The sequence below is a fragment of the Anopheles moucheti genome, chromosome 2 (assembly GCF_943734755.1).
Source record: "Anopheles moucheti chromosome 2, idAnoMoucSN_F20_07, whole genome shotgun sequence".
Lineage (NCBI taxonomy): Eukaryota > Metazoa > Arthropoda > Insecta > Diptera > Culicidae > Anopheles > Anopheles moucheti.
Genome location: NC_069140.1, coordinates 10,697,650 through 10,724,159, shown reverse-complemented (window position 1 = coordinate 10,724,159; position 26,510 = coordinate 10,697,650). Strand labels below are relative to the sequence as shown.

General features: G+C 44.6%; 4 protein-coding genes across 8 annotated transcripts; 3 read left to right on the top strand and 1 right to left on the bottom strand.

The window, feature by feature from the left end:
* Nucleotides 1-9,694: 9,694 nt before the first annotated feature.
* On the top strand, nucleotides 9,695-14,832 carry LOC128309621 (F-box/LRR-repeat protein 7). Of its 3 annotated transcripts, none has more exons than XM_053046059.1 (4): nucleotides 9,695-9,796; nucleotides 13,248-13,572; nucleotides 13,641-14,631; nucleotides 14,697-14,832. In XM_053046059.1, the coding sequence occupies exons 1-4, from the start codon at nucleotides 9,695-9,697 to the stop codon at nucleotides 14,830-14,832; spliced, it is 1,554 nt and encodes a 517-aa protein (XP_052902019.1). The 3 variants fall into 3 exon arrangements, with proteins under 3 accessions (XP_052902019.1, XP_052902018.1, XP_052902017.1); XM_053046058.1 differs by lacking the exon at nucleotides 9,695-9,796 and adding an exon at nucleotides 12,156-12,254; XM_053046057.1 differs by lacking the exon at nucleotides 9,695-9,796 and adding an exon at nucleotides 12,925-13,124.
* Nucleotides 14,833-14,903: 71 nt separating this feature from the next.
* LOC128309622 (prenylated Rab acceptor protein 1) lies at nucleotides 14,904-16,273 on the bottom strand. Its single transcript, XM_053046060.1, has 3 exons — nucleotides 16,095-16,273; nucleotides 15,808-16,017; nucleotides 14,904-15,748 (listed from the first exon to the last, which is right to left on the bottom strand). Exons 1-3 carry the CDS (start codon nucleotides 16,178-16,180, stop codon nucleotides 15,457-15,459), a joined length of 588 nt encoding a protein of 195 aa, XP_052902020.1. The 5' UTR covers nucleotides 16,181-16,273; the 3' UTR covers nucleotides 14,904-15,456.
* A 305-nt stretch (nucleotides 16,274-16,578) lies between these two features.
* On the top strand, nucleotides 16,579-19,631 carry LOC128297143 (dual specificity protein kinase CLK2-like). The gene is made up of 3 exons (XM_053032718.1): nucleotides 16,579-16,642; nucleotides 16,819-17,004; nucleotides 17,784-19,631. Exon 3 carries the CDS (start codon nucleotides 17,807-17,809, stop codon nucleotides 19,367-19,369), a length of 1,563 nt encoding a protein of 520 aa, XP_052888678.1. The 5' UTR covers nucleotides 16,579-16,642; nucleotides 16,819-17,004; nucleotides 17,784-17,806; the 3' UTR covers nucleotides 19,370-19,631.
* On the top strand, nucleotides 16,585-26,441 carry LOC128297142 (uncharacterized). Of its 3 annotated transcripts, none has more exons than XM_053032717.1 (5): nucleotides 16,585-16,642; nucleotides 16,819-17,004; nucleotides 19,680-20,759; nucleotides 20,849-21,084; nucleotides 24,342-26,441. In XM_053032717.1, coding segments are annotated over exons 2-5 (1,818 nt in total). In that variant the 5' UTR covers nucleotides 16,585-16,642; nucleotides 16,819-17,002; the 3' UTR covers nucleotides 24,842-26,441. The 3 variants fall into 3 exon arrangements, 2 of the variants coding, with proteins under 2 accessions (XP_052888677.1, XP_052888676.1); XR_008287236.1 differs by lacking the exon at nucleotides 16,585-16,642 and adding an exon at nucleotides 21,800-23,027 and having other exon boundaries at nucleotides 16,693-17,004; nucleotides 24,342-24,470; XM_053032716.1 differs by lacking the exon at nucleotides 16,585-16,642 and having other exon boundaries at nucleotides 16,699-17,004.
* Nucleotides 26,442-26,510: the final 69 nt, after the last annotated feature.

Here is a 26,510-nt window from a genome sequence, read left to right as displayed (position 1 = left end):
TCCACCACCATCTGCTGAAGGGATACGGCTCCCCCACAGAAGGGTGGGATTTTATACAGCGTTTTGAATGCTGCTGCAACCCTTCGTGGTGAGCGTTTCGCACACCGCGACAACGACGATTCGATGGCAGGGCTGCCTTGAAGATGGCTTAAAGGTGGCTTAGAGTCCACTACTCCTGCGATCGATGTCCAGGATGCAAGGATGATGCTTACTGCAACGTTTGACACCCAGCGTACACTGGTGGAGCTACACCCCGGACCTAGAATGGGTGGAACCCGAAGCGGAAGGGTGCCGGGCACTCGGTTTCGTATGCTGTGGAAAGAATGCGGTTGCAGAGAAGAAGAATGAGCCGAAGAACAACAACAACAAACCGGTGGGTTGGTACTGGGGGGGTGAAAAAAAAACTGGAATCGCACCATGCCGCGAGCGAGACCACTCCGCCTTCCATTCAGCAGCGCCTACCAGAGACCAGAGTGGTAGTGTGGGGGGAAGAATGACCGTTCGAGTGGCCACGAAGAAGAAACGTCTTCTCCGGGCAAAAACGGCAGCGAGGGACGTCTTTTCGGCGGCCCTTTCCCACGGCATCCGCATGCGCCCCGTTACGTTGGAGGTTGGTTTTGGTTTGGTGTGTGCGTGTCGTGCACACGGGTTACGGGTGCGCACAGGTAGAAACGCCGTCTTCCAATTCCATCTTCCCTGGCCGCGGGCCCCGGGGGCGACCCAAAACGAGGGTTGTAGATGTTTGGCAGTGTAGGACCCCGGAGCCGGAATGGAAAGGTATTTTACCTTTTCGAACTTCGAGCGATCGCTGAGCGAAGATCATTCAGCTGCCGAGCGGGAAAGACCGCTCGCGGATGGGTTTTGGTCGAGAGTCTTTTCTCTCGGTTCTTCCTGTTTCGCTCATTTTTGTTTTTGGGACACAAACTTCAAGAGACGGCACACGAACCGGTAATATGTGTCAAACATACCACCAACAGTTTCGAACGCTCGTTACGAACTGCCCTTTACGATGTTGCTAAAACCATAAATAGTACCGTAGGCTACAAGGGTTCGTGCTTTCCCCACCGAGGAAAAGGAACAGTTATTGAAAAAAGCGAAACCTTTTGAAACAATTCACCCGCACAGCAAACCAACCACAATTGGTTCGCAATTACAGCGAGACTAAACCATTCACCGGAGGTGCACTTGTTTCGCTGTGTAAATCTTCTGCAACGGAAACCGTAAGTTGTAGAAAAAGGGCACGAAAGTTATGCTCTCTTCCTTCCACATTCCACTTGGCATTTTTCGCGCGCTTTGTTCTCTATCCTCTTCCGTCCACTCCTTTACCACTGGCTGAAGGATGCTCTCTGGAGTTAAAGCACCGTCTGTATGCGTATAGAAACACACACACACAAACACTGGCAAACACTTGCATACCGGTGTGTGAGTGAAAGGTCATCCGGTGCACATCATGTCCGACCGATAAGCGGACCCGACCGAGAGGGAGAACCTTCAGCATGTTTCTTTGACACCTGCTGCTGCTACCTGTCACACACCGTGCCCTTCGGTGTTGGCAGCTCGACGGAGATCGAACACGATAGAAGATGCATTTGGATGGTAGGAAATCGCAACCATAGCAACGCAACGGTTTCCAATGGCACAATGGTTGTTCGCGCATCTCACATTGGTATCATTTTATACACAAACGCCCAAAGCCCTTTGCGTGCATCCATCATCATCAACTTCATTATCGTCGTCGCCCAAGGAAGAACTGCATTAACCCTTCAGGGCCAATATTGTGTTTAGTTTGAGATGATTGTGGAGATGTTTAAATTTATAATCAAATATTGATAAAAACAGGAGAAAAATTGAATAGTTATTAAAAAAATTATTTGTTGTTTAAAATATTGTTTTTAATTTTTTTTTAATATATTCATTGGTAAATAATTCAAAGAAACCTGTTTAATCATTCTGGCAATGAATATAGGTGGTAGGACATGAATTTCCGACAGGACTATAACGACAGGACCAATTATTCTGACTGGAACGCTTCATTTTCAGGACAATAATTTTTGAGGTAAAACAATTCTACGATAATAAATGCATGATTTTTTATACATTTTTCCTGTAACTCGAACTCAAAAACGTACTAAAATATAAAATACAGTTTTTGAAATTGTTCCTAAAGTGATCATCAATGAAAAACGTTTTAAACACTTGGTAGTTCTAGTGTTAGAGAACAGATACAACCCATGTAAGCCTCAAGTTGTGCTGATTTCCTTCAATTCCTCGCAGTATACATTTTCTTTTTTCAAAAGAACAGTCAAAACCGTGGCAAACCATAATTACCGTACAGCGTGGCGAGTTTTGGGGACACTGTGAGCACCATTACCCGCCATCCATCCAGCGTCTGATGTATGGCTTCATTACCGGTTACTCCAGCAACTCCAGCAAAGCCCAACCAGGCCCCCAAACACCTTTGACGTAGTAGAAGCAGCAGCAAAAATTTAAACACCTCCTCATCATACCACCACCCCGCTCTCCAACTGGCCCAAAGAACTTCGAATGTGCCAGTAACTCCATCGAAACTTCATAAGTCAAACTCGGTTTCGGCTTGTAACTGCCAACGGGACAGCCAGCGAATGTTGCGATCGTGTCGGAGGGAAAAAACCGGCATCGAATACACCGATGCCCTTTAAAATGCACCGGAATGCAGTGATGTGTTGGGTGTTTGTTTATTTACACGCTTCGTTCCGGTTAGTTTTGGGAGGTTGGGTTTTGTTTTATGACGGTTTTTGATGTTACAACATCCCTGTACCGGGTTGTTGGGGGTTTTTCTTTTTATGATGCGAAGCGTCTTCTAGTGATGGTTAGTTCATTGATTTAACCCATTGCACAACTAGCCCTAATTTTAGCGGTTAGAGATGAGCTGAACGCTTTGATTTTTTTAAGATTAGTCCCAAAATTAAGTGTATTCTATTTTAATGAGTTTTTTGTTGCGATCTTCGAACGATTAAGAAATCAAAACTTGATGCGAAAGATGCAAAGTTACACAAATATGATGAACTCCCTGTAGAAAATGGTCAATGGAATCAATGGAAGATCCAAATTTGAATAGCCACCCGCATTAGGCAAGCCCACTGGGAATGGTTTCAAATGTGTCATTCATTAGCGATAGGACAAATCCCGTTTCGAATCTCATTATTAGTGCGGCTCAATTTGATGCTGCTATCGTTACGTTTAGGAAGGTTTGGAATCAAGTCGTCGAAACTGCTCAACGTCATATCGTACCCATTATTACAGGTCACTCATTAAAATACTTACGCCATGCTCAAAACAGGAAAGAAGGTCAGCATTATGTACACATTTTCCCTCCGTTTTTTTTTTCTCTGCTGCTGTCCCCAGAAATCAACTTCACGCCTTGCGCAATCCACTAATGCGAACCTGTCCTCAAGGTTCGTCCAATATTTGTGAACGAGCTAGCTTCTAATGCTTGTAAATGATTTAGTTTTTTTGTGTTGATGCGTTTGTTATTTTCTCAACGAAATAGAAACATTCCGCGGCGTCTTCCACGGCGCTACGGCACCGGGGAATGGTTGATTAGTGCGGGGGAGGGATGCTAGTGAGGGGACCAATTCATTACATGCAATGTGGGCCAGATTTTCCACGATCTCCCAGCCCGGATCTGACCGCTGGGTGCAGCGTTTTTGGTGGGTGATGCAAGGCAGGTGTTTCGGTCCGTTCTTGAACCGCGCCGAAGAGGCCGAAGGATTTATGATAATGGTCAGTGCCGTGTCTTCTGCCGCTACTGCTGCTGCTACCATCACGAACGAATGGTGTGGAATGGATATAACCGTCGCCCGACGGTCAAAACGTTAACTACAATAATTGTGAATCGCGAGAGCGATGGGAAAATCATCAGCAATTCCTTTCTCCGGCCAACGATAAGCGGCTTGTACGGGTGAGACAACAAACCATTTCCACCATTCAATTTCCTCACGATGTTGGCCAAAGGGCGAAACCGAGAACATGCGATGGTTGAAGCGGTTCCAAAGTTCCCAGGGAAAAAGTTATTAAATCACAATGGAAAACCCCAAAGGTCTAACGAACGATCTTCAACGTACAGCCAGTGCTGAGGAAACACTAACCAACAGCATTGTTGGGTGACAATTTTTTTCACCTTAAATTACTGATTTCGGACGATGTTTTGGGATTTGTTCAGTAATTATGGCAAATTTTTTAGCAAAGAAATAAACTGGTAGCGACCAGCAGAAGATGACCACCGGAACGGAAGCTACTTTACACTTAATTAATCTGCAATTTCTCATCTAGACCGTGCCAAACGATGGTACGTTTGCCATGGTGTTCTGAAATGGTTGCTATAAACGCTGTGGTAACATAATGGATGGTCATTTTAACGGCGTTCTCGCACAAAGCACACCCGGAAGTTCCGTGAATCGCTGGATGCGGCAGATAAATAATCGCTTGCAGTGTACAGCGATCGTTCTTACTGAGATACGGTTAAGGAAGTTGGGAATTTTGTAGAATATTTGTAAGTATTGTAGAGTTATTACTTAGATTATTGTTGGAAAACTATGAGAGGCAATTTTTCCAACCTTTGCCAACGAATTTCAGCATGCATTTTCCATCGGCCTGCGATCGGCAAGAAACGGTGGCCGCGGCCCCCTGAACCAGATAGAAGACGCCGTACAATTACGCCTGCCATGCATGGTGGAACCGGCGCGGAATGAACAGTAAACAGCAGGAAAAAAAAAACACCGCCTCAACCCCATCTCGAGCGAACTGTCACGGGCGGACAACGTGTACTAAAACCATGGATCGAGTTTGACCGGAAACCGGAAAGCTTCACCATTCCACCGGGGTCTTTGCACCTGATCGGCGGGTAACAGAGAAAATTATTCCCTTAGCGACGGGCGGGACGGTATGCATATGCGCCCGGTACGTGAACCATCCGGAATCCCACATAAACACAGGCACGGGCACTAGGCGACTATGCAGCGACTTGTGCCCTTTTCCCGGCGGGTCCCTTTGCTTAATCGGCGGCGGGGAAAAAGAAATAGAACGAGCGGCGGTCTATAATCTGTGCTGGTGCATAATTAATTCTACGGCCGACCAGTGCCAATCTATATTCTACCATCATTATACCGGTTCACCTTTTCCGACGGTTGTTACCTAGCAGGGCCGCTGTTGCCAGATGATGCGCCATAATTGAAACAACACCTAGGCACGTAACGTCTCGTGTGCGTACTATTTTTCTTGTACTGCCTTACTTTTTTTTTGTTTTGGTTTTGCTCAATCTTGTCTTTGGTTGCTTTTTTGCTCGCTTATTTCTAACGCGACTGACTGCTCTATTTTCCACCTGTCCCAATCTTAATAGGGGGGATAAAACCCCTGGAGCGCGAATGGTCAGGGAAGATAGGATTGGATGCTGAGAAAAGACGAGTTAAAATACAAATAAAAAGCACTAAATCATCGTGTACGAGACCACGTCTGATCGGCAATAATTATGAGTAACTGATTAATTATTTATCCAACTGATTGATCGATGAATGGTGGCGCATTCAAATGTGATCGAATAATGCTGAACTATGAACGGATTATTCTCACAAGAAATATGCATGCAAATAATCTTTATCATTTCTAACATGCGGACAATTTCGTTTAATTTTGCAAAAAAAACAGCAATACTTTGGATCTACATGGATGTTTCCTGATTTTAACAAAAATTGTCTCCATCTGAATAATACGAACAGGGATGTTGAATCTCCCGTGACATATGTGCCGCATGTTTGCCTCAATTTAGATGGGTGTTTTTAATGAAGTTGTCCATTTTTTAGCCCTTAATTATTGTAAATTGTCAGGCAAAAACACGAAAATTTTCTGGAAATATTACTTCCATTCTCTATTATGAAGAAAAATCCGGAAAAAGCTACCGGGAATTTATTGGACACAATTTCGGTCTCGAAATATGAGAACTCTGGACAATTAAATTTCATCACATTGCATAGCATTGGACATACCCTATATCGATGTAAAATATTATCAAACATTATGCCTTGGCTTAACTGGCATTAAATTGACCCACTGAAATACGTGGAAGTTGAAGTAAACAAGACATTTCAGCAGGCACGTTATATGTACGTGTAATGCTATGTATGGTTAGTAACCTACTTTTTCCAGGTTTTTTAATTTCCATACATAATCGAAGACATATTATTCGCTTCTGCACAGTAGCGTTACTTTTCTCGTCGAATACGGACCGGATAATTATCCTGCAACGAGTAAACTCATGCAGCATTTAACACAACAGGTTTGTGAAAGCTAGCGGTGCGAACAACAGTAAAAGCATATTTCATTAATAGTACCACATTAAACCAACTTAAGGTCACAATTAATATCAGTCCGAAATATGTTAGATCATTCCATCCTGCATGTCACACATGGTTTCATGGCTAGACGTGATAGGTTTGCTTATTTGAGCATTCATTAAATGATTTTTTTAACACCTCCAGTGCGAAGTGTTGCCCCTAACCGATACTCTTCACTGGCGCGCTAGGTCTTCTTAGTGGCGGCCAGTGGTAAGATCATATTGCTGATTCATAAATTGATTAATCGCTTCGGTCTGATAGTTTGCCAGCAATTATTCAATTCATCCAATCCGTCCATTTCTTCCCGAAATACAAAACTCCCCGCATAACCACCGGCAGCACGTTAAGGTACAAGTATGTATGTAAAGCAACAACAACAAAATATGCTCGAAAGGCATTTCGAAAATGTTGCCGGTCAACGGCGAGACGGCAGAATGAAGATTGTGAACAACAAGAAAAAAAACCCAACCCCGCGCGAACATAACTGCTTGGATGGCCAAAAACCGGTTCTCGCTGAATACGGCTTGTTTTTTGGCAAATTCATAATGAAGGCACTACAGCAACACGGGTTTATTGTGCGTTTTTTTGGGTCTTCTTACTCCCGATGTTGGTTGACGATCGTAAAAAAAAGAAACGGGCTAGCGGAAGCCATAACACTTAGTGCTTTTACATAATCGACCGACATTAATTCCGTGATTAAAACTCGGGTTTTGGTCATAAAATGTGAACAAAAGTAGGACATTTTGTTATTCTTGGCGCATAAATAGATGAGTTACCGATCGACACTATGGCTGAGGGTATTCTGTATACAATATCGGGATGTTTATAAACTCCCCAGTGTTTCAGTCAGTGTGTCGGTTGCGATTTGAACTATTTCCGGCTTTGTAGTTTCGTTTGCAGAGCAAATATTGGGTACCGGTGTAAACAAATCAGACAACACACGATCGCATCACCCGGCCCAGGTGTAATAAAATGACACCCAGTTTAAAACTGTTTGCCATTTGCTCGCCAAACGCACCTGTATGATAATGTTTGCTTATCATGTTTACGCGGACAACGGTGCTTGAGAGAATGACAGATGTTTTTTTAACTGAATGCAACTACAATTCGAACCGAGGGGAAAGAATGGTTTCGTATTTAAGTCTCGTACGTCGAATATCCGAACCACCGTAGAAAGTTCAGTGAAGGTCAAAACTACGCTACACTTTTGCACTAGGGCATTCCGCCATCTATTGTGTCCATAAAAACTATGTTCGCTTCTAAAAATGTCTTTTGTTATTTCAGGACACCAGAGAGGCAAAAAAAACACACCATAGAAGCCGTCTTAGATCAAAGGTGAACGAAAAATCAACTGTTTTCAGAAACCCTTTTCACGCACCTTACGTATAGCGCCGTTTAAACGAATCACCGCGATGCCTCCACGAGGTTTATAAGACCACTGCAAGACACACTCGCGCGACATATAATAAAAAATGTACCACCTCACTGCAAACTATACGCGCCAAACAGGTAAGAACGACCGTTAAAACGCGCGCCACGCGCAACAACCGCACTCACGAACAATCCGAACCGTTTGTGATCGCAACATACAACTTACGCAGGGGAAACCCAAACGCGCCTGCTGAGGCAATGGTCATATATGTGTTTATGTTTACTATTTAAAAATCAAAATTCGCTAAAAAATTGCAAAAATAAAAAACTACTTACAATCGATGAATTTTTAGGTAACTTGTAACGTTATCTTCGACATAAATTAACCATCCATCTTGCATAAATGTCACGATGTCAGTAGTGAGATCTATTTAACTATAGTTTATTATTAGGTTTGGAGGTTTGTATTTGTTTCAAATTGATTATTATGAGATAAATTAATGTGTTATAATCCTTTAAAAATACCTCCAACATAAATATGTAAATCAATTGTATGACCTACGCTTTCCCATAGTTCCGCTTTACTCTCTTCACGCTCTCAGTTTTGTACCACATTCTTCTCTCATTTTACAGCGCAGTGTACACGCACAGTGTGGTTCAATGGATTTGTATATTATTGAACGAAGCCATTTTGTTTTTAATCTAAATTAAACATTACATTAAACATTAAACATGAAAGCAAAAAAAATCTAAGCATATAAAGTAAAAGTAAAGTGAGCAAACAAGCTGCTTTCAGATGAGCATAATTACATAATTCAGTTTAGCATAATTACACTCCAAGTTTTAAGATTTTATAAATTATTTGAGCTGAAATTTATATCTTACATAGTTTTAGCATAGCTTGTAACATTGAATATTTAATAAGTGATAAAAGAAAGCCTTGTATATACATAATTCATATTATTATTTCTATCAAGTTCTTTATTTTATTTAGGTTTTCACACGACAGGACTGGTCCAAAACCCTATCCAGACTAATCCTCCGCAGGAAGGACTAACTATCCGGCATGACCTATGGCGTGTATGTATGGCATGACGCCAAGAAAAAGAAAGCCCCAAAAAATAAAGATAAATTGGCTGTTTGTTTGGAGTTGCATTGCGTTTTGATAGAATATTTAATCAAAAATTTGGGATAAACTTGAAACTTCACGAAATTTAATCTGAAGGAAATTCTTCCCGGCCGATTTTCCAGGAACGAAACAAGCATATGTCTTGTATGCACACTATTACTAGACAAGCATGACCTAGTAGTTCAATATGCCAAATAACACAGAATTAGATACACAAAGATGTCTTTGTACAAACCGGTTACTGCGGCGAGGGCACAGAGCTCCGCATTCTCGCCAGCAAAGCATGGTACATGCCTGGTTGGCAATTAATTTACCTTGCCAAAGCCTTCAACGTGCCGCTGCTGATCAATACGGCAGCTGGCAAATGTCATGCCATAATGGAACACAACCCACCTTGGCAGTGAAAAACGTTGCCAACCGTAACCGGACCCGGCAATGCCCGTCGGCGGGAAAGGAAGCATAGCGATGAGTTTAATAATTATAAATATAAAATGGTGATCAAAAAATAATCTCACCACCCTTTCGATCGCACAAAGGATGCCTGCATACGCTCACACACGCAACCTAATCGATGGAAATGGGTTTGGTTGGATTGGGATGCATTTTGGTCGGTTCGGCCTCTACACCGCTGCTGCTGCTGCTGCAAAAAAAAACATCGTGACACGGATCGGCCAATGGGCATTTTCAGCGGTGCATTGCATTGATTCACGGTTAGTGTCGCTTCGGATTCGAGTTAGGTTAGACGCAAACCCACCGATCAACTGATCCTTCTGCGTGACCGCTGCGGACAACTTGAACCCGGGTTACGAAACAACGGTGTGTCAGGATGAGTACGTTCAAACAGCGGCAAAGCATTGCTAATTTGTTGCTCGGAACAAATATGAACGATGACGAAGATGCTCGGAAGACAATATTCATATCGAACTGTGTAAGTAGCGCGCCTCTCGCCACGGCATTGTTCGCTCAACGCCAACGGCACTCGGTTGTGATATTGCTCACGGTAGTGTTACGACGGTTTCATGGATTGTGGAGCACCATCGCCGCCAGTGCAAAGTGTTTATTTATGCACCAGTAATCAAGTTAGTCTAGTTAAGCAGTGATATTTGAAATGGGATGTGCGTGTGAGATTATTAAGTAAAATATTATAAAAAAACAGTTATTAGTATTGAAGTGTTGTACAACTTACAGCTAGATTGAGCTAACACTAAACGTTTGGGGTGACTAGAAATTTTGAATATTTGCACGGTATTTTTTTAACAATTATGAAGAGGTCGTACGTAACTCTACATATTTATTACGACGCTGTTCAAGTAGTTTTAAAATTAATATTTGTTCTCATATAGTGTTACACACTACAACACACCAAGGCCTAACGATCAGTACAAAACACCAGGCACCTCCATCACTTGAGCCATGTGTCAAACGGGTAGCAGCATTTTAGCCAGTGTCAAGAGCCAACAAGTTCGCTCGCGATTGGTTATTCATTACGACCACAAACCATTACCGAACAACACGCCTAGATCACTTCGTAATCCGATCCCGTTACGGAGGCGAACGATCACAACGTTCAACCCGAAAAACCGATCGCCGTTGGTGCTGTTCGATTGAGTGACAGATCAATTTGCAGTAAACACGATCAGTAAGTGAAGAACGTTCTCATAGTCAAACTGGCACTTACCACTGTTTTATCCAAAAGGCAATGGATTTACTTTTTCCGGTAACGTTCAGAAAACGCCCGTCCCAGGTACGTTCGCAGGGTGATCCTGTACTGGTGGTCGTTAATTTTCCCCCATCGCAATCAAACAAAAAAAAAAAAAGAAAACGACGGATTGTCATTTGATGGCGAATCGGCCAATGTTCTATTTTAAGCGTAATTTGAACCATGCGGCCAGAGCTGATTGACTTACCGTTTTGGCAATATGATCGGGTAGATGAAGTGTATGGTAAATGATCCGGCCGCACGTACACGCTCTGCGCACCGTGTGCGCACTTATTCAACGCCAGAGGGAATCCCGAATTTCCTCTACAACCATTAAAATTGTTGACGAAAGTCCAATGCGCTGAATCCGGCGGGAATGGTTGCAAACAAAAAAAAAAAAAAAAGGAAACCAAAATACGAGAGAAATAAAAACAAACAAACATCAATTGGCACCACTACCAGACGTGACGACATTTTGTCCTTTTCAATGATCGTAAGAAATAATGATTTTGATGATGCAAAGAATGGGGCGGCTACGGGTTTTTTTTCTTTCTGTTTTAATGCAACAAACCGTCAAACCGGCCGAAAAAAAGGTGATAAAATGTGAAGAGATTTTCTGTTGAGCGAAAAAATGTGCATGATAAATAAACACACTTTGTGGTACGATTTGCATGTTTTCGCTTTCTTGTAGTGGATTTTTATTACGAAACCGGCTATCGTGCTTTAGGTTGTAGCAGTAATTGTTGTAGGAAATTATTACCAATGTTTTCATACTTTTATAAAATTTGTACAAAAGTCATGGTTTAAAAAGAAGCATTTTTTAAAGCAATTAAGGGTGAATTCTTATTTAACAAACAAAACGATCCAAGTTTCTTGAAAAATAACACTTTAATTGAACGGTTACCATCTACCGGTAAGAAAGATAACACAGACACTGCTTGTTTGTCTCTGACTATCCGTGATTCTCCGCTCGCCAATACATCGAAACGGAGCCATCACATTTTAATTATAATTTCTTGCGTGGAACTCCCGGATTCGCGTTTCGGTTCCGAATCGGAACTCACGATCGCATCAGACGGTGGCATCACGCTTGTTGGTACGCACCCGCAAAGTGAGTTTGGCGTACCGTTGCCGAGGTTTCATTCATCAGTTTATTGGCGATCGTACGTGACGTATCGAGGCGATACGCGTGACATGACCCATTGTGGCAGATCGTAAATCATTTCAATCACGTTACTGTCAGCGTTAAGCGTACGCGTTAATAAATCATTCCGCACATCAACAGTAAGAGGTAGAGTGTTTGTGTGTGTGAGTGAGTGTGTGTACAACATGTTTTAGTGTAATGATGAGTAATTAAAATTTTATCAAAGCATAAAATGTGTTTTTTTGGTATTACAATATTATTGCACACCGTAGTACAATAGTGTAATACACTTAATCATGATCTGGTATAGAATTAATTACCACTGAGTGTTATTAAGTATTGTTATTTTTCCATTCCAATATTCACATCTTCCATTGAACGTGTTCTAGCATTATAGAGAGTGTGTAACTTAGTCATTCTAATCCAGCACAAGTTGCGTGTTTTGTAACATAAACAATGGAATCATGGAATGCGATCGACTTTTACTCGTCACTAGTTCACAGTGACAGTTTTTCTAGCGGAAGTATTCGGCGCAGCCGTATGGTAAGTGAACGGCCCGATGCTTCATCTAACATTAAGCGCAATAATAAGTACAACAGCCAACTAACAAAACTCCAGCTTCGCTTTGTATGCTTTATAGTTTTCTATTTTATTCTTTTTTAGCTGTTTTTTGGCGCTTCAGATGGAACGGTTAGTAGCAGTAGCCTACAGTCGCACAGGACTATTTGTACCACTAACCGTATCCATGACAACCTGTTCATAACTCTGCATTCGTAGCCTGCCGCCGGTAAACTCGTGACTGGACCGGCATGATCTCACTAACACACCCGCGTACAGTTACTACTGACCGATCCGGACCGCATAACAAGCTGCAGCCTTACCGCGCATGACCATTATGCTACGCTAACACTGGGATTTTTCTGTAAAGCGCCACATTGTTTAAATTTAGCATATGCCACGCATACAAATCTACTTCAGAAATTGGGAGAGAGTGTTGAAGAATTCATCTTTGGTTATTAAGAAAACATCTCTCCCTGAATTCGACCTATGACTAACAACAACATACGGCATGATCATCGCAAGGTCCTCTGCGAATATCACCGCTCTCATGCTGATCGTGCACACAACCACAGCCAAACAAAAAAATATGATCACACATTTTCATCGTTACGGATGTCAAAATTTTCACTCTCTTTCGGGAAAAAAAGTTCGGGACGTACCATCTTGCTGCAGTCGGTGGTAGCTGGCGTGTGCTTGATTCCTTCCTTTAAAACTCTAACATTTTGTGTGCTACAAACTGCGTGACAAGGTGATTGAAGGATGGATATTTCGAGTGATGTGTGGAACCAGGTGGCACTGGAAGCGTCCCAGCTTTACTTCACCGAAGATGGCAAAAGCCCGTTCGCGAATACGGTTTGATAATACTTACTTATACTTACTTAACGCTTTGCTACATTCGTTGCTAACGTGCCCGTAACGCTACGGTTTGATTGAAACACACAGTCTAATAGTACGTGTACCTTTCGTTTACCGCAGTCCATCGAGAAACTTCCGGATAAGGTCATCTTGCACATCTTTTCCTATCTGAGCCACTTGGAAATATGTCGCATGGCCACGGTATGTCGCCGTTGGCGCACGATAGCGTACAACACGCAGCTGTGGAAGAATGTGTCGCTGCGCCCGGAAGTTTCGGGACTGCACGTAGGTTCGCTGGAATCGTTGCTGCAGCTCATCTCCGTGCGATTCGGACCATCGCTACGCTACATCGAGCTGCCGATTGAGCTGATCACGCACACCGTCCTGCACGAGCTGTCGTCCAAGTGTCCGAATCTGACGCATATGCTGTTGGATTTCTCTACCGGTAAGCCAGACCTCCGATAGCCACTGTGCCGTGACGCTACACCTAACTCTCGGTATTCTTACTTCCAGCCATGCAGTTGCATGACTTCAGCGAAATGCAAGCTTTCCCGGCCAAGCTGCGCTACATGTGCATCTGCCTGTCGGAGGTGATCTTCATGGAGGGTTTCATGCGCAAAATCTACAACTTCATCAACGGTCTCGAGGTGCTGCATCTGATTGGCACGTACGAGAAATGTGAGGAGGAAGAGGAGGAAATCTACGAGGTCATTAACGTGCACAAGCTAAAGTCCGCCACGCCGAACCTGCGCGTGATCAATCTGTACGGCATCAACTTCATCGACGATTCGCACATCGATGCGTTCAGCTCCAACTGCATCCAGCTCGAGTGTCTTGCGGTCAACTATTGCAACAAGGTCGTTGGATCGACGTTGAAGGCACTGCTGGCAAGATCAAAGCAGCTGAAGTGTTTGCTGATGAACGGCACGAGCCTGAAGTCGGAGTACGTGATGCAGGCGGAGTGGGACAAATGTTCGGTGCAGGAGCTGGACATCTCTGGTACCGATCTGTCGAGCGAATGTCTGATCGATGTGCTGACGAGAATTCCTACCCTGCGCTTCTTGAGTGCCGGCCAGATTAACGGGTTCAATGATTCCGTGCTGAAGGCATGGATGGAAGGTGGCAACCCGAAGAGCCTGATCGCGCTGGATCTAGATTCATCCGACAATGTGTCGGATGAAGGGTTGGCCCGGTTTATTACACGCTACGGAGCACAACTGCAGGCGTGCGTACTTTCCGGCATGACCCACATTACGGATCAGCTCTGGATGACCATCTTACCGATTCTGACCAACATTCGCATCGTCGTGATGGGTACAACGGAACGTCTGAGCGGTAACATACACGTGGACCAGTTGATGGATACGATTGGTTCGTCGTGTCCCAAGCTGGAACGATTGGAGCTTCGCTGGGATCCAGAAAATCTACGTTTCTCCGACAAGAGCCAGAAGGCGATCGATTTACTGCGCGTTAAGTGCTTGAAGCTGCGCTGTCTCGTGCTGAGGTAAGTGTATTATCGCTGTTTCGTTCGAAATTTACACGTAACCTACCTGTTATTCTGATTCACAGTGATGGCCGTTACTATGAAACGGTAAAAGCTAACTTCGAACGTGCTGACCGTACGACCGTAGTGCGCACAACTACCAGCTGCCGCGTGTCTGCGTATCATGTGCTGAGCAATTACAACGATTTGGTTTTTAACTGAATGTGTGGTTCAGTTTTATCGCTTATAATGTCCATCAGTGGTGTGTTTTTACCGTTACTAATTTTGAGACACAGTTTGTTCATTCACAACAGAAGATCGTTCGTTTTATTGTAAACTAAATATGAGAAATTATTGAAATAAACGTTGTTATTTATGTAAACACTTTAGCACTGATATTGCTAGATAATTGAGAACATAAATTAATTCCCCGTTAAGTTTTTCCAACCAATTACAGTAAGGATACATAAGATTCATGATAAAATACATAGCAACTTTAGAATAGGATCGTGTTTGTTGGTGGATCGTTCTGTCAAGATAAGCAATAGCTTTATTATTACAAATGATCCTGATTCGGCTTATGGATTCATATTAGACAATTTCTTACTAGTTCACGTAGCTGTTTACTTTTGCAACAAGGTTATATCGAAAAGATACGGTAAATATTCATTACATCGTCCGAGGTTTAATTGATCTATCATAGTTCTTTGATTTCTTTTACCATAAGCATAGCTAAGGAAATGGGTTTTGATTTTTCAAATCAAATCGTTGAATACGGTATGTAATGGTAATAGCCAAGCGTGCTGGAACTCACAGTCGATTTAATGGTCACGTCATACACCGTATTCACACCGTTTCGGTGAGGAACGTTTCCATATCCTCTGTAACAATTGCATCGATGTTATAGAAGGCCGCATGGAGTGATATCACAAAAAATGAAGCACCCAGCACCCAGAACATGACTGCACCTGCTCCGGCCAAATAGAGCAACGGGACGGCTGCAACATTGACAGCAATGCACTGTTGGTTCGTGTTCAACTGCTTGCTGAAGAAAGCCACGGGTGTGCTGTTCTGCTTGATTTTGTAGCAAGCATAAAACACGGCTCCCAGCACAATCAGTATGAGCGGAGAGGTCAACCTGCAGAATGAAATCTCATATGTAGACAATGCAATGGAATCGCTTCGGCAAATACGTACAAACAATAGACGATCAACCCAAGAAATACAAACAGATAGTTGCTTTGAAAGTATGCCAGGTTGCGAATGATTCGGTTCGTCAGGCGGGAAACGTTGGCCACCGTTTTAAAGTTTGAAGTTTGTAGAAACTCTGCCCAAGGACGAATATTTTGCCGGCTTAATCGTAACAGTTCCCACAAGCTCGGAATACGGGTGGAGAAGTTGGAAAACCTGGGAATAGAATAGATTCATTGTTATTATTGTCGATGCGTCATGCGCATCCGCAACACACGGCAAATTCTTCTTACGAGGACAGGTTAAATCCGGATTTGCCTTCCTGTTTCGGCGTTTCCATGTTCCCGCTCACATCGATATGAACTTCTGGTGTTTCCATGATGATTTACAATGATGTTAAATTTCAATAACACACGAATTTTTCCAAAAACGCAGCAGTGCCACAGCCTACGAGAAAAGATTTTTTGTTTTTCCTATTTGACATTTGTTGAATGCCAACTTTGTTTACATTTCTCGTGGACGTGGCATACGCCATGCGAGTCTACACGTATTTTTTCCGTGTCGGAAAATAAACATTTTTTATTGTATCATGTGTTTCCTGCCTTTTGAAACTGACTCCATTGAAGTGCTGACGTGAAAATGTGTAACATAAAACAATTCCAGACTTGCACTCCCATCGAATCAGCTACAACGTTTGTTTTGAATGTGTTTGTTGACAACTGCCACCCTCGTTGACGTTTGCGAAGTGTAGACAGTGCAGAAGGTGTTCGTCGTTCGTGCAGGAAGGTTTCTTCGCTTGCTATAGCATCGTGGCTTTCTTTCGAACATTGACCGTGATTAGGTAAGCATCTCGGTTGGTGCGTTTCCGCTGGAAGTTGTGCCAGACTCTGCCAGAAGGGTGTAGCTGGTGGTGGTGCAATAGTGCAATCCGTCGGCGGAACAAACCAACAACCCCGCAGAAATGTTGGGACTACCGTGTCGTCGGTCGCTAACGACTGTTCTTCGATCGTTTTGCAGTACATCATCATCGGCCAATTTCGGTAGTCGCGTGCGAATCCCGGAAGTCAGCGCAGTAACTACAACCCGACATCCGTCACGCTGCGATCGTTCGCAGATTCTTCTTCCTACAGCAATATCGGTCAGTTGCGGTCGATTTTACTCGACCCCTATCATCCAGGAAGGTTTCGTGGACGACTTTGACATGTAAGTAACCGTGTTTTTAACAGAATGGACTGAAAAGCAAGTGGTGAACTTTGTATAGGGTACATGACCAGGTGCAGCGTGGTTTGCACGTGGTAATGGCGTGGTTGTAAAGAGGTTGAAACACTGTTAAATAAGCTAGCTGGGTCATTTATGCTTGCGGTATGTTCAGTGCTCCGTTGCGGGGCGCACTTTGCGTTGGGGAAAATTGGCTGTGCGATGCCAAAAAACAGCCGAAAATGTGATTTTATTTGGCCTTGGGCATCCATGTTGGGAAACAAGATGGCGGCCGTTAGTCACACACGTCTTTGCTTTGCCGATGGTGGGTTTGCTTCCACATGAGCCGTCACGAGCTGTGTATTGGTGGGTACGGCAAGAGGGCAGTGTTGCCTGATGGCATGCTTTTCGCTCGCTCACTCGCTCGTCCAATGCGTATGGGTGTGTGCGTGTGTGCGCGCGAAGAGATAGAATGGTTGAGTGTGTTCGTGAGATGAAGGAAATATTCGTCTTGTGATGGGGTAAAAATTGTACATGGATAGTGGTGTGTGTGTGTGTGTGTGAAGAATGCGTGCGTACAAACGCTTAGCGCCCCATTGCGCCTTGAGCGGCGTTGTGTGTTGGGCTTTGAATCATTCAGAGGAAGGGCAGTGTAGTTATTGTTAGTGCCCCTCGAGTGAAGTAAAATCTATTTTTTCGAAGATAATTTATTTCCCATCAACCGTCCAGAGTCGGTTATGATACGTTTTTTGGTGCTTGTTCTCGTAAATCTGTCCACATATCAGCATCAACCATCACACAGACAGCGATGCCACGCTCAAAACGAAGGCTTCATTCGAGGTCCGGGTCCAGGGCGTCTGTCGGCGGCCGGTACGAGGAGAAGCGTATGAAGCATACAGAATCCGGTGGTGACTGCTATAAGAGTGCGAGGATATCGAACACAAGCTCGTCCCGTAGAAAACGGAAGCGTTCGGAAGAGTCCCATCACCAGCGCAGTGTCGGGTCAACCAGTGGCGGCCACAGGAAGAACAGATATCGGGAAGAAAAAACGACGCGGCGCCATGAACATCGTACATCCCGGAAAGACCGAGAACGGGAACGGGAGCGCGAACAGCGGGAACGCGATCGAGAACGGGAACGGGAGCGTGAGCGAGAACGTGACCGAGAAAGGGAGCGGGAACGTGAACGGGATCGTGACCGCGAACAGCGAGAGCATCGGACCGATGTGCCGAAAAAACACAGTCCCATAAAGAACGACTCCCATGGGCATTTGATCTACCAACCTGGTGATGTAATACATAATAGATACAAACTATTATCTACCTTAGGTGAAGGCACATTTGGTCGCGTTGTCAAGGCGAAGGACACGGAGAAGGAACACACGATCGCACTGAAAATTATACGCAACGTCGACAAATATCGCAAGACAGCCAAACTGGAGATAAATGTGTTGGAAGAGATCATAGCCAAAGATCCGTCCGGTCGTCATCTATGCATCCTGATGTTGGACTGGTTCGACTACCACGGGCACATATGCATCGCGTTCGAGATGCTTGGACAGAGCGTGTACGACTTCATGAAAGACAATAAGTATCAACCGTTCCCGATGGAGCAGGTACGGCACATGTCCTATCAGCTGTGCTTTGCGGTTAACTTTCTGCACAGCGTCAAGCTCACCCATACGGATCTGAAGCCGGAAAACATTCTGTTCGTAAACTCAGAATACACCACGGTAGTTAGCAGAACGACGAGAAAGAATCGCGAATTGCGCCACGTCAACTGTAGCGACATACGGTTAATAGATTTCGGTAATGCCATATTCGATCACGAATATCACAGCACGATCGTATCGACCCGGCATTACCGGGCGCCGGAGGTGATATTAGAGCTGGGCTGGGCACAACCCTGTGACGTGTGGTCGATAGGATGTATTATTTACGAATTGTACCTAGGCATAACGCTGTTCCAAACGCATGATAACCGAGAACATTTGGCCATGATGGAGCGAATACTTGGCCCGATTCCGTATCATATGGCCAAAAAGACGCCCACGCGATATTTCCCACACGGGAAGCTAGACTGGGATGAGAAAACTTCCGAGGCGCGGTACGTGCTGCAGAACTGTAAACCACTGATGCGCAGTGCCATGTCCGACGCACCAGAGCACATGCAGATGTTCGATCTGATCGGGAAGATGCTCGAGTACGAGCCGAAGGACCGCATCCCGTTAGCCGAGGCGCTAGATCATCCGTTCTTCGCGAAGCTACCCCCCCATCAGCGATTGCACCGTTATGGCAGCGATAAAAGTATGTCCTCTTCTTCTGTGCCGCCGAGCAGTTCGCGCGAGTTCTCGCACAGTCTGTCGAGATGAAATGATGAGCAGGTTCTGCTGCTAGTGGTGGAAGATATGATAATATTAGAGATTCTGATTCGCACACGCATGTACACTGATCTAACTATCATGACCATTAGGCGTAAATCGACTCTCCTAGCTTGCAACCACCAACCCATAAAGAGCTATTAATTACAAACCATACCCGATCTTTAATCGAAACCGAAAAGAGAGAAAAAAACAGACTCCCCCCCATCAGTGAAAGTAACAGTAAACCCGAGAGGCGCGAGATTTTCAAACATGAGGAAAATATCACATGATTTGTATTTTTTATCGTTTTATCTTCAAGGGCTCCGAGATTCGAGCGAGAAGACTACAAGAAGGAACCGTACCACGGTGTGAAGCGTACCGGTACCGAGTTCAAGCGTGGAACCGGTTCGCGTAGTGGTGGTGGTGGTGGTTACGGTGGAAGTGGCGGGGCCAACGGATATGGCGGTGGCGGCGGTAGCCGCTTCGGCGGAGGTGGTGGTGGCGGCGGGCGTCGTGACAAGTGGGCGGATGCTGGTACGTTCCAGAAGATCGACTGGAGCAAGATGACGCTGGCACCGTTTAAGAAAGATTTCTACCGCGAGCATTCGATCGTACGCAATCGTTCGCAGAAGGACGTGGATCGATTCCTGGCCAAGCATGATATCACACTAGTCGGTCAGTGTCCGAAACCGATCACCGAGTTCGACGAGATCGACATTCCCGACTACGTAATGCGCGAGATTGAAAAGCAAGCCTACAAGACCCCGACACCGATCCAGGCGCAAGGATGGCCGATCGCACTCAGCGGACTGAACATGGTCGGTGTCGCGAAGACCGGTTCTGGCAAAACGCTCGGCTACATGCTGCCGGCCATCGTGCACATTAATCATCAAAAGCCCGACCCGTCCGTGCGTGGACCGCTGGTTCTCGTTCTCGCGCCGACCCGTGAGCTTGCGCAGCAGATTCAACAGGTCGCAACGGATTTCGGTTCATCGTCGTACATTCGCAACACGTGTCTGTTCGGTGGTTCCAGCAAGGGACCGCAGGCTTCGGATCTCCGCCGTGGTGTTGAGATCGTCATCGCTACGCCCGGTCGGTTGATTGATTTCCTCGAATCTGGCACCACTACACTGCAGCGCGTCACGTACCTGGTATTGGACGAAGCTGACCGTATGTTGGACATGGGTTTCGAGCCACAAATCAGAAAGATTCTCGAACATGTGCGACCGGACCGTCAAATTCTGATGTGGTCCGCCACTTGGCCGAAGGAGGTACAGCGTTTGGCACGCGATTTCCTCGGGGACTACGTGCAGATCAACGTCGGTTCGTTGGAGCTTTCCGCGAATCACAACATTACCCAACACGTCCGTGTTGTTGAGGAAAAGGATAAAAATGAAGAGTAAGTGTCAGCAGCATGCCAAGAGAGGAGAAACAGCGGGTATTCTGTCGGGCGGTATTTCTAAGTTCCAAATGATTATCTCGCTTTAGACTTGGCAACCTTCTGGAGGAACTGTACCGTGGTGGAAACCCTGGTAAAATTCTTATCTTCACCACTACCAAGCGCCGGTGTGATCAGATAAGTATGCAAATCCGTCGTTATGGTTACGACGCGGTGGGAATGCATGGCGACAAATCACAGCAGGAACGTGAGCGTGCCCTGAACCGTTTCCGTAATGCACGTTCCTGCATACTGGTGGCAACGGATGTGGCTGCACGTGGCTTAGGTAAGTGTGTTGACCGATCGCTTTATAATTGCACAAAACTATCGAACCGAGAATATGAAAGACGAACGGCACGTATAAAATATGTCACTGAGTGCGTATGAACGGCTTTTTGATACATAAAAACATTGTCATTTGTTGATGAATGAAAGTGAAGAGTGAATAAGAGCAAGAATGCAAGCTGTATGTTGTGTGTGTTGTGTGTGTGTGTGGATCATAGCGAAAAGCACTAATAATTAGCAGCAGCATATCGTAGTATGTTACATGGTGAGCCTTTCCTCACAGTGTGCGCGCAGCAGGCTTTGGATCGATAAGCATGTTCGTGCACACAGCAGATGTTTTGTTCTTCCATTCTAATTCCCCCACCTAAGTCGCGTGTGTGAGATACGAGTCGCGTTAGTAATGTTGTGTGTTGTATCTTCTACAATTCTCCGCCGGACCTTCATTAAACTTTACGCCTTAGCGTACGGGAAAAGAAAGCAAATAACGTACCAAAGATTCTTATCATCTAGCTCATCCCTATCCTCTCCCCTAAGCCATTAGGGCGATGAACGCGTAATCATCGAATACTTTTGTGTATGAGTCTATGGATTGAGATTGTGCAAAGCGTGCAACATATTAGATTCCCTTTAATCCGCCTTCACGAAGTCCGACGAATTTTTACTCAACTTTTCTGCTTTCTCTTCTTCCCGATCTCGTGTCGTTCTTTCTCTTACAGAGGCCGGACCATCTTGCTGCTGTGGTGGGGATAGTGAGCAAAAGTACATCTCTGCCCGCTGTTTTACATATGTTTCGCCCGTACAATGAAAAACAAGCACCAACTCGAAACGCGCAGCAAACCCGCGTCGACCGCCTCTTCCAAAAACCCTGTTGGTATTGGTGGCGCACGCGGAACACTGTGTGGTGCGTTCATGAAAAAAAAAAAAAAAAAATAATGCCATGAAAAATATGGACGGGAAAAGTGTATGTTACACGGTGCGAGCTTTACACACAGCCCTTTCTGAAACAAAGGGGAAGTGAGAGAGATGCATAATGCAATGTCACGAAACAATATCCTCGCCAGGGGCAAAAGGTTACCGATCAAACGGCCTCTCTTATAAAACACCGCGCTGGTGTGTGCCAGTCTCAGAGAGCAGTGTGTTGTGGGTTGCTATGGGTGCGCGGGCCATTCGATGACTCGCGTCGATTAGCCCCACTTACGCAAGCACTGCTTAAAATTCAACTACTACTACTATCAGTACTTTCGTACGCGCACGCACGTATCAAAGATCAGCTTGAAGCAGGCTTCATTTCGGTGGAGACTCTCGTTCGGGGTATGCAGACGTCGTCTCTTTTGCGCCGCAACATAATCTACCAGACACGCGATGTTGTATGGTTGGGTAAAGTCTTCGCTTCTAATCGAGATATGAATAATGACGACGCAAGCACACAGGTGTAAATACGCGAGGAAAACTTGAATGCGCCCCCTAAAGAAACGAGAGACGGGCAATACTTCGAAAACGATCAGCAAAATCGCACACAGCTGACTGCCACATACCTCACAGTGCATTGCTATTATCATAAATAGCAGATCTTGAACTTGCTGCAACTGCTGTGGAAGTATAATGCAAAGCCCCCGAAGTGAAGAATCGCGCCTGCATTGTGTTTGGATGGAATAGAGTTACCTACACCACTCGCGCATATCGTCTATTCTGATACGTGTGTCCCGGAATGTGCGTACGGAAGAACATGCGGTCACGGAATACTGCGAAACATGATCAATACACCCACAATGGAAGACACCAACCGGACGCGGTCCTGCTGCGTCGACCGCATGCATGCATGAAGGGTGGGAGCATGGTGTATGTGGACCGGGCAGACGTCTTTCCAGATGTGTGTGGTGGTGGTGGCCCGCCCTAAGTCGTCGATCAGCAAAGACACCGTGCATTACAACACCGTCCCCTAAGGTAGCGGATCGAACGGTTAATGCGGCGCGCTGTGGGCTACTATGTATCTGATTGAACGCAGTATGAATCGCAGCTGTAGTAGTAGTAGTGGCACTTGAAGAAAGACGCACGACAAGATTCTTCTCATGCGCGCGATCGTCACAATAACAAACACACACGAGTTAGTTAAACGTTTCGCGGGTTAGTTCCTTACTAACTGTATCTTCACGATGCGCGGGGAGATACGTGTCCTACCGTTGCAATTGTCGTAGGGGATTATGGAAAGAGCACTAACGTTATGTGTGTGTGAGAGAAAGAAGAGTAAATCTATGTTTACTCTCGCTGGAAAGGCTCTAGACGAACTCTCTAGTGACGGTTTGTATTTTGTGCTGTTCTCATATTAATTTCGAAGTTCCTTACTATATTAGAGTTAATTACTAATCACATTACACATACGACACGACAAAAAAAAATAATTTGAACCGAGAAGGTCTGGCGAACACGTCTGATCATTTTGTTGCAACATCGTTGATTATGAATGCCACATAATTGATTATGCTGCAACAAATTACAGCCGCTAGTTAGAGGTAGTGTTTGGTTAGCTGTTTTAAACAGGGAAACTTTCATACAACTCCATTCATTTAAATCATCTCTCTTAAAATTGTTCACATTGTGATCATTCCATTGTCATCATAAACTCGCCATCGTTCCCTTTAATTTCCCTTCCTTGCAAAGTTAATGGTTTTTGCATTCTAAAAAGATCGAACCCGAACCGCGCATCATTTGAGTGTAGATCCTACTGCCATGTTCGAGTGTAGAGTCGCTGGTACGAATGTCAACAGTTCCGTGTTCTGCCAGTGCTATTTTTAAACTCGAATATTAACTTACCCTTCGGCCCATACAAAACTCAACGAACCATCTCTGTGTCGTTGCAGCGTATATTTTTTTCGCTGAAGAGACATTGCAAATCTACACTCAATCGACAGTAAACGTTCAAATCATTTTGTTAATTTTTCATCCTTCATTAAAGTTAAAAAATAAGATTTTCGTTTTTTTTTTATTCTAGTTTAACGCAGGTCCATTGGCTTTGGCAAACTTAATTTCTCTTTAAACCATTCTTTTAATACCCAGTTACTACGGTGTAGTGTATGTAGTTAGTAGGGCGCGCTTGAATTTGCTTGATTATTCTTTAGCTCAGTATTTTCGAAGAGATCAGACAAACGAGATACGATTATGATACATACATCCCCACGATTGGCAACAACAATCTAACAAATCTTTGCTCTGTTTGTGTTCCCTTCTTTTGAATGTGTGCCTGTGCGTGTGTGCTTCCAGATGTTGACGGTATCAAGGTGGTCATCAACTACGACTACCCGCAGCAAACGGAAGATTACGTGCATCGTATTGGACGTACCGGACGGTCGAACGCTACTGGCGAAGCGTATACCTTCTTCACATTGGCCGAGCGCAAAATGGCCAAGGAGCTGATCGCCATCCTGGAGGAAGCTCATCAAAGCGTGCCACCAGAGTTGTTGAAGTGGCGCAACTCGTGGGGCGGTGGTGGCGGCGGCAATCGCTTCAGCCGATTCGGAACATTCCGCGGTGGACGCGAATATGGTGGCGGTGGCGGTTATGGTGGTGGTAACCGGTTCGGAGGTGGTGGTGGCGGCGGTGACTACCGAAACGGAGGATCGTCGATGGGTGCGAAGCGGCCGTACGATAGTGGCAACAGCTACGGTGGTGGCAGCAGTGGCAGTTACTCGAATGGTTATGGCGCTGCCAGCAGTAGTTCGAGTGCGTACGATGGGCGAAAGCACACCCGGTTCGATGAATAAGGAATACGGATGAAGGAACAAATGTGTGTCCCGTGTGTGTAGAGTACGAGTGCAGTACAGCGTACCACGCAGTCAGTACAAGATCATAGGATTTTTTTTTTCAGCGTACAAGAGAAGAATCATGAATCTGTGTAGTGCATTCGCGTCTGCACGTAATTCCTTACGATAGAAACTTAAGACCCAAATTAGACACCTTCCTCACTACTTATATTCCTTGATACCGTAAATGGTGTGACCCCTTTTACGTTGGTCGTGTCACGTCTTGTATCTTTAGTTACATTTTAACCACACACACCCCACCTACGTTACAAGTGTTTGTCTCCTATACATTGAATAGTTTAGTAAAACGCACTCTACATATTATGTACGGTGGTAGAAATTTAGAGGACAGGGACGCTCTGAACTCTCTGAAAACTACTGCTTCTCTACGTTAAGGTGTGGATCCGTTGATCCAAGCCCCCGTACCACCAACGAACGCGTATCGTAATCTTTTATCATTTTTTACGCGGCACATTGATGAATCGCGTGTGAAACAGGAGGACGAATTTTCACAGCTGTTCACAGCACCATAAAAGAAAAGTAAAAAGCGTCATATAAATCATTTAAATGTGTCTCATCGGTATTGTGTACTATCCAGGTTAAATTTATAACGTACAGAAGAAAAAAAAAAGCATATTTAGAACTATTATTACTTTCTCTCAGGCAAGCAAAGGTAAAGTAGACCATCAATTGAAAAATAATTCAGCTCAGTGCGGAATCGTGGGTATTTCTCTAATATTAACATTTGTTTTTTAAATGCGCCACCTAGCCAGCCAAGCCATCATGAAGCATGCATGCGAAGGGGTTTTTTTTTTTTGTTTGTAATTGTAATTTTCTTATATTACTCTGTGATAAATGACAAACGTGTTAGCTCTCACACCATAATACACCAAGAAAGCGGACACATTTATGGCAGTGGTTGTACGCGCGGGCCACCTACGCAATTCGTCCTGCGGGGCACGATTTTGAGGATAATGGTGCTTCCAACAGTGTACCACAACCACCAATGCTGGGGCGCGCTCGCCTTCTCTGTCCATTAATTGGAGATGGGGGAGTGAGTTTAGATAGCATGACCGTATGGATCGGCGGGACAGATTTGCGTTTATTACATAGAACAAAAAGCGATCTTTTATGTGCTGTAACTATAATATGGCTAACTTTTGCACACACGCGGCTTCTCGCAAAATCCACGTTTTCTCTGGATCTTTGACCTCTCTCGGACAAGAATAGTATCTTATTTACGAAGATATGCGTTGTAGGGGCATGAACGGTTGGTTAAAGGTTTTTCTCTACCAGTTAGCGAATGCCTGCCTATAGAGAAGGTATTTAACGGAAGGGTGATACACTAGAAGCAATAGCTTCTAGAGCCCACGGTCATGTGAGAGAAAGGGAAACGTCGTTTAAAAGTTCTTTACTTTGTATCGATCCCCTCCCCCTAAACACCATCATCGTCTGCGCATAATGAAAAAGTCGGAGTTCCCCGCCACCGGGAATGAAACATGTCCAACAAACAAACAGAAAAAGATAAAAAATAAAGATATTTTAATTTTTAAACACTAAACGCAATCTTACGCAATTTTATTTCATTCAGATTAGAAAGAAATTTACCGTATTGAGCTGTGATACTCAT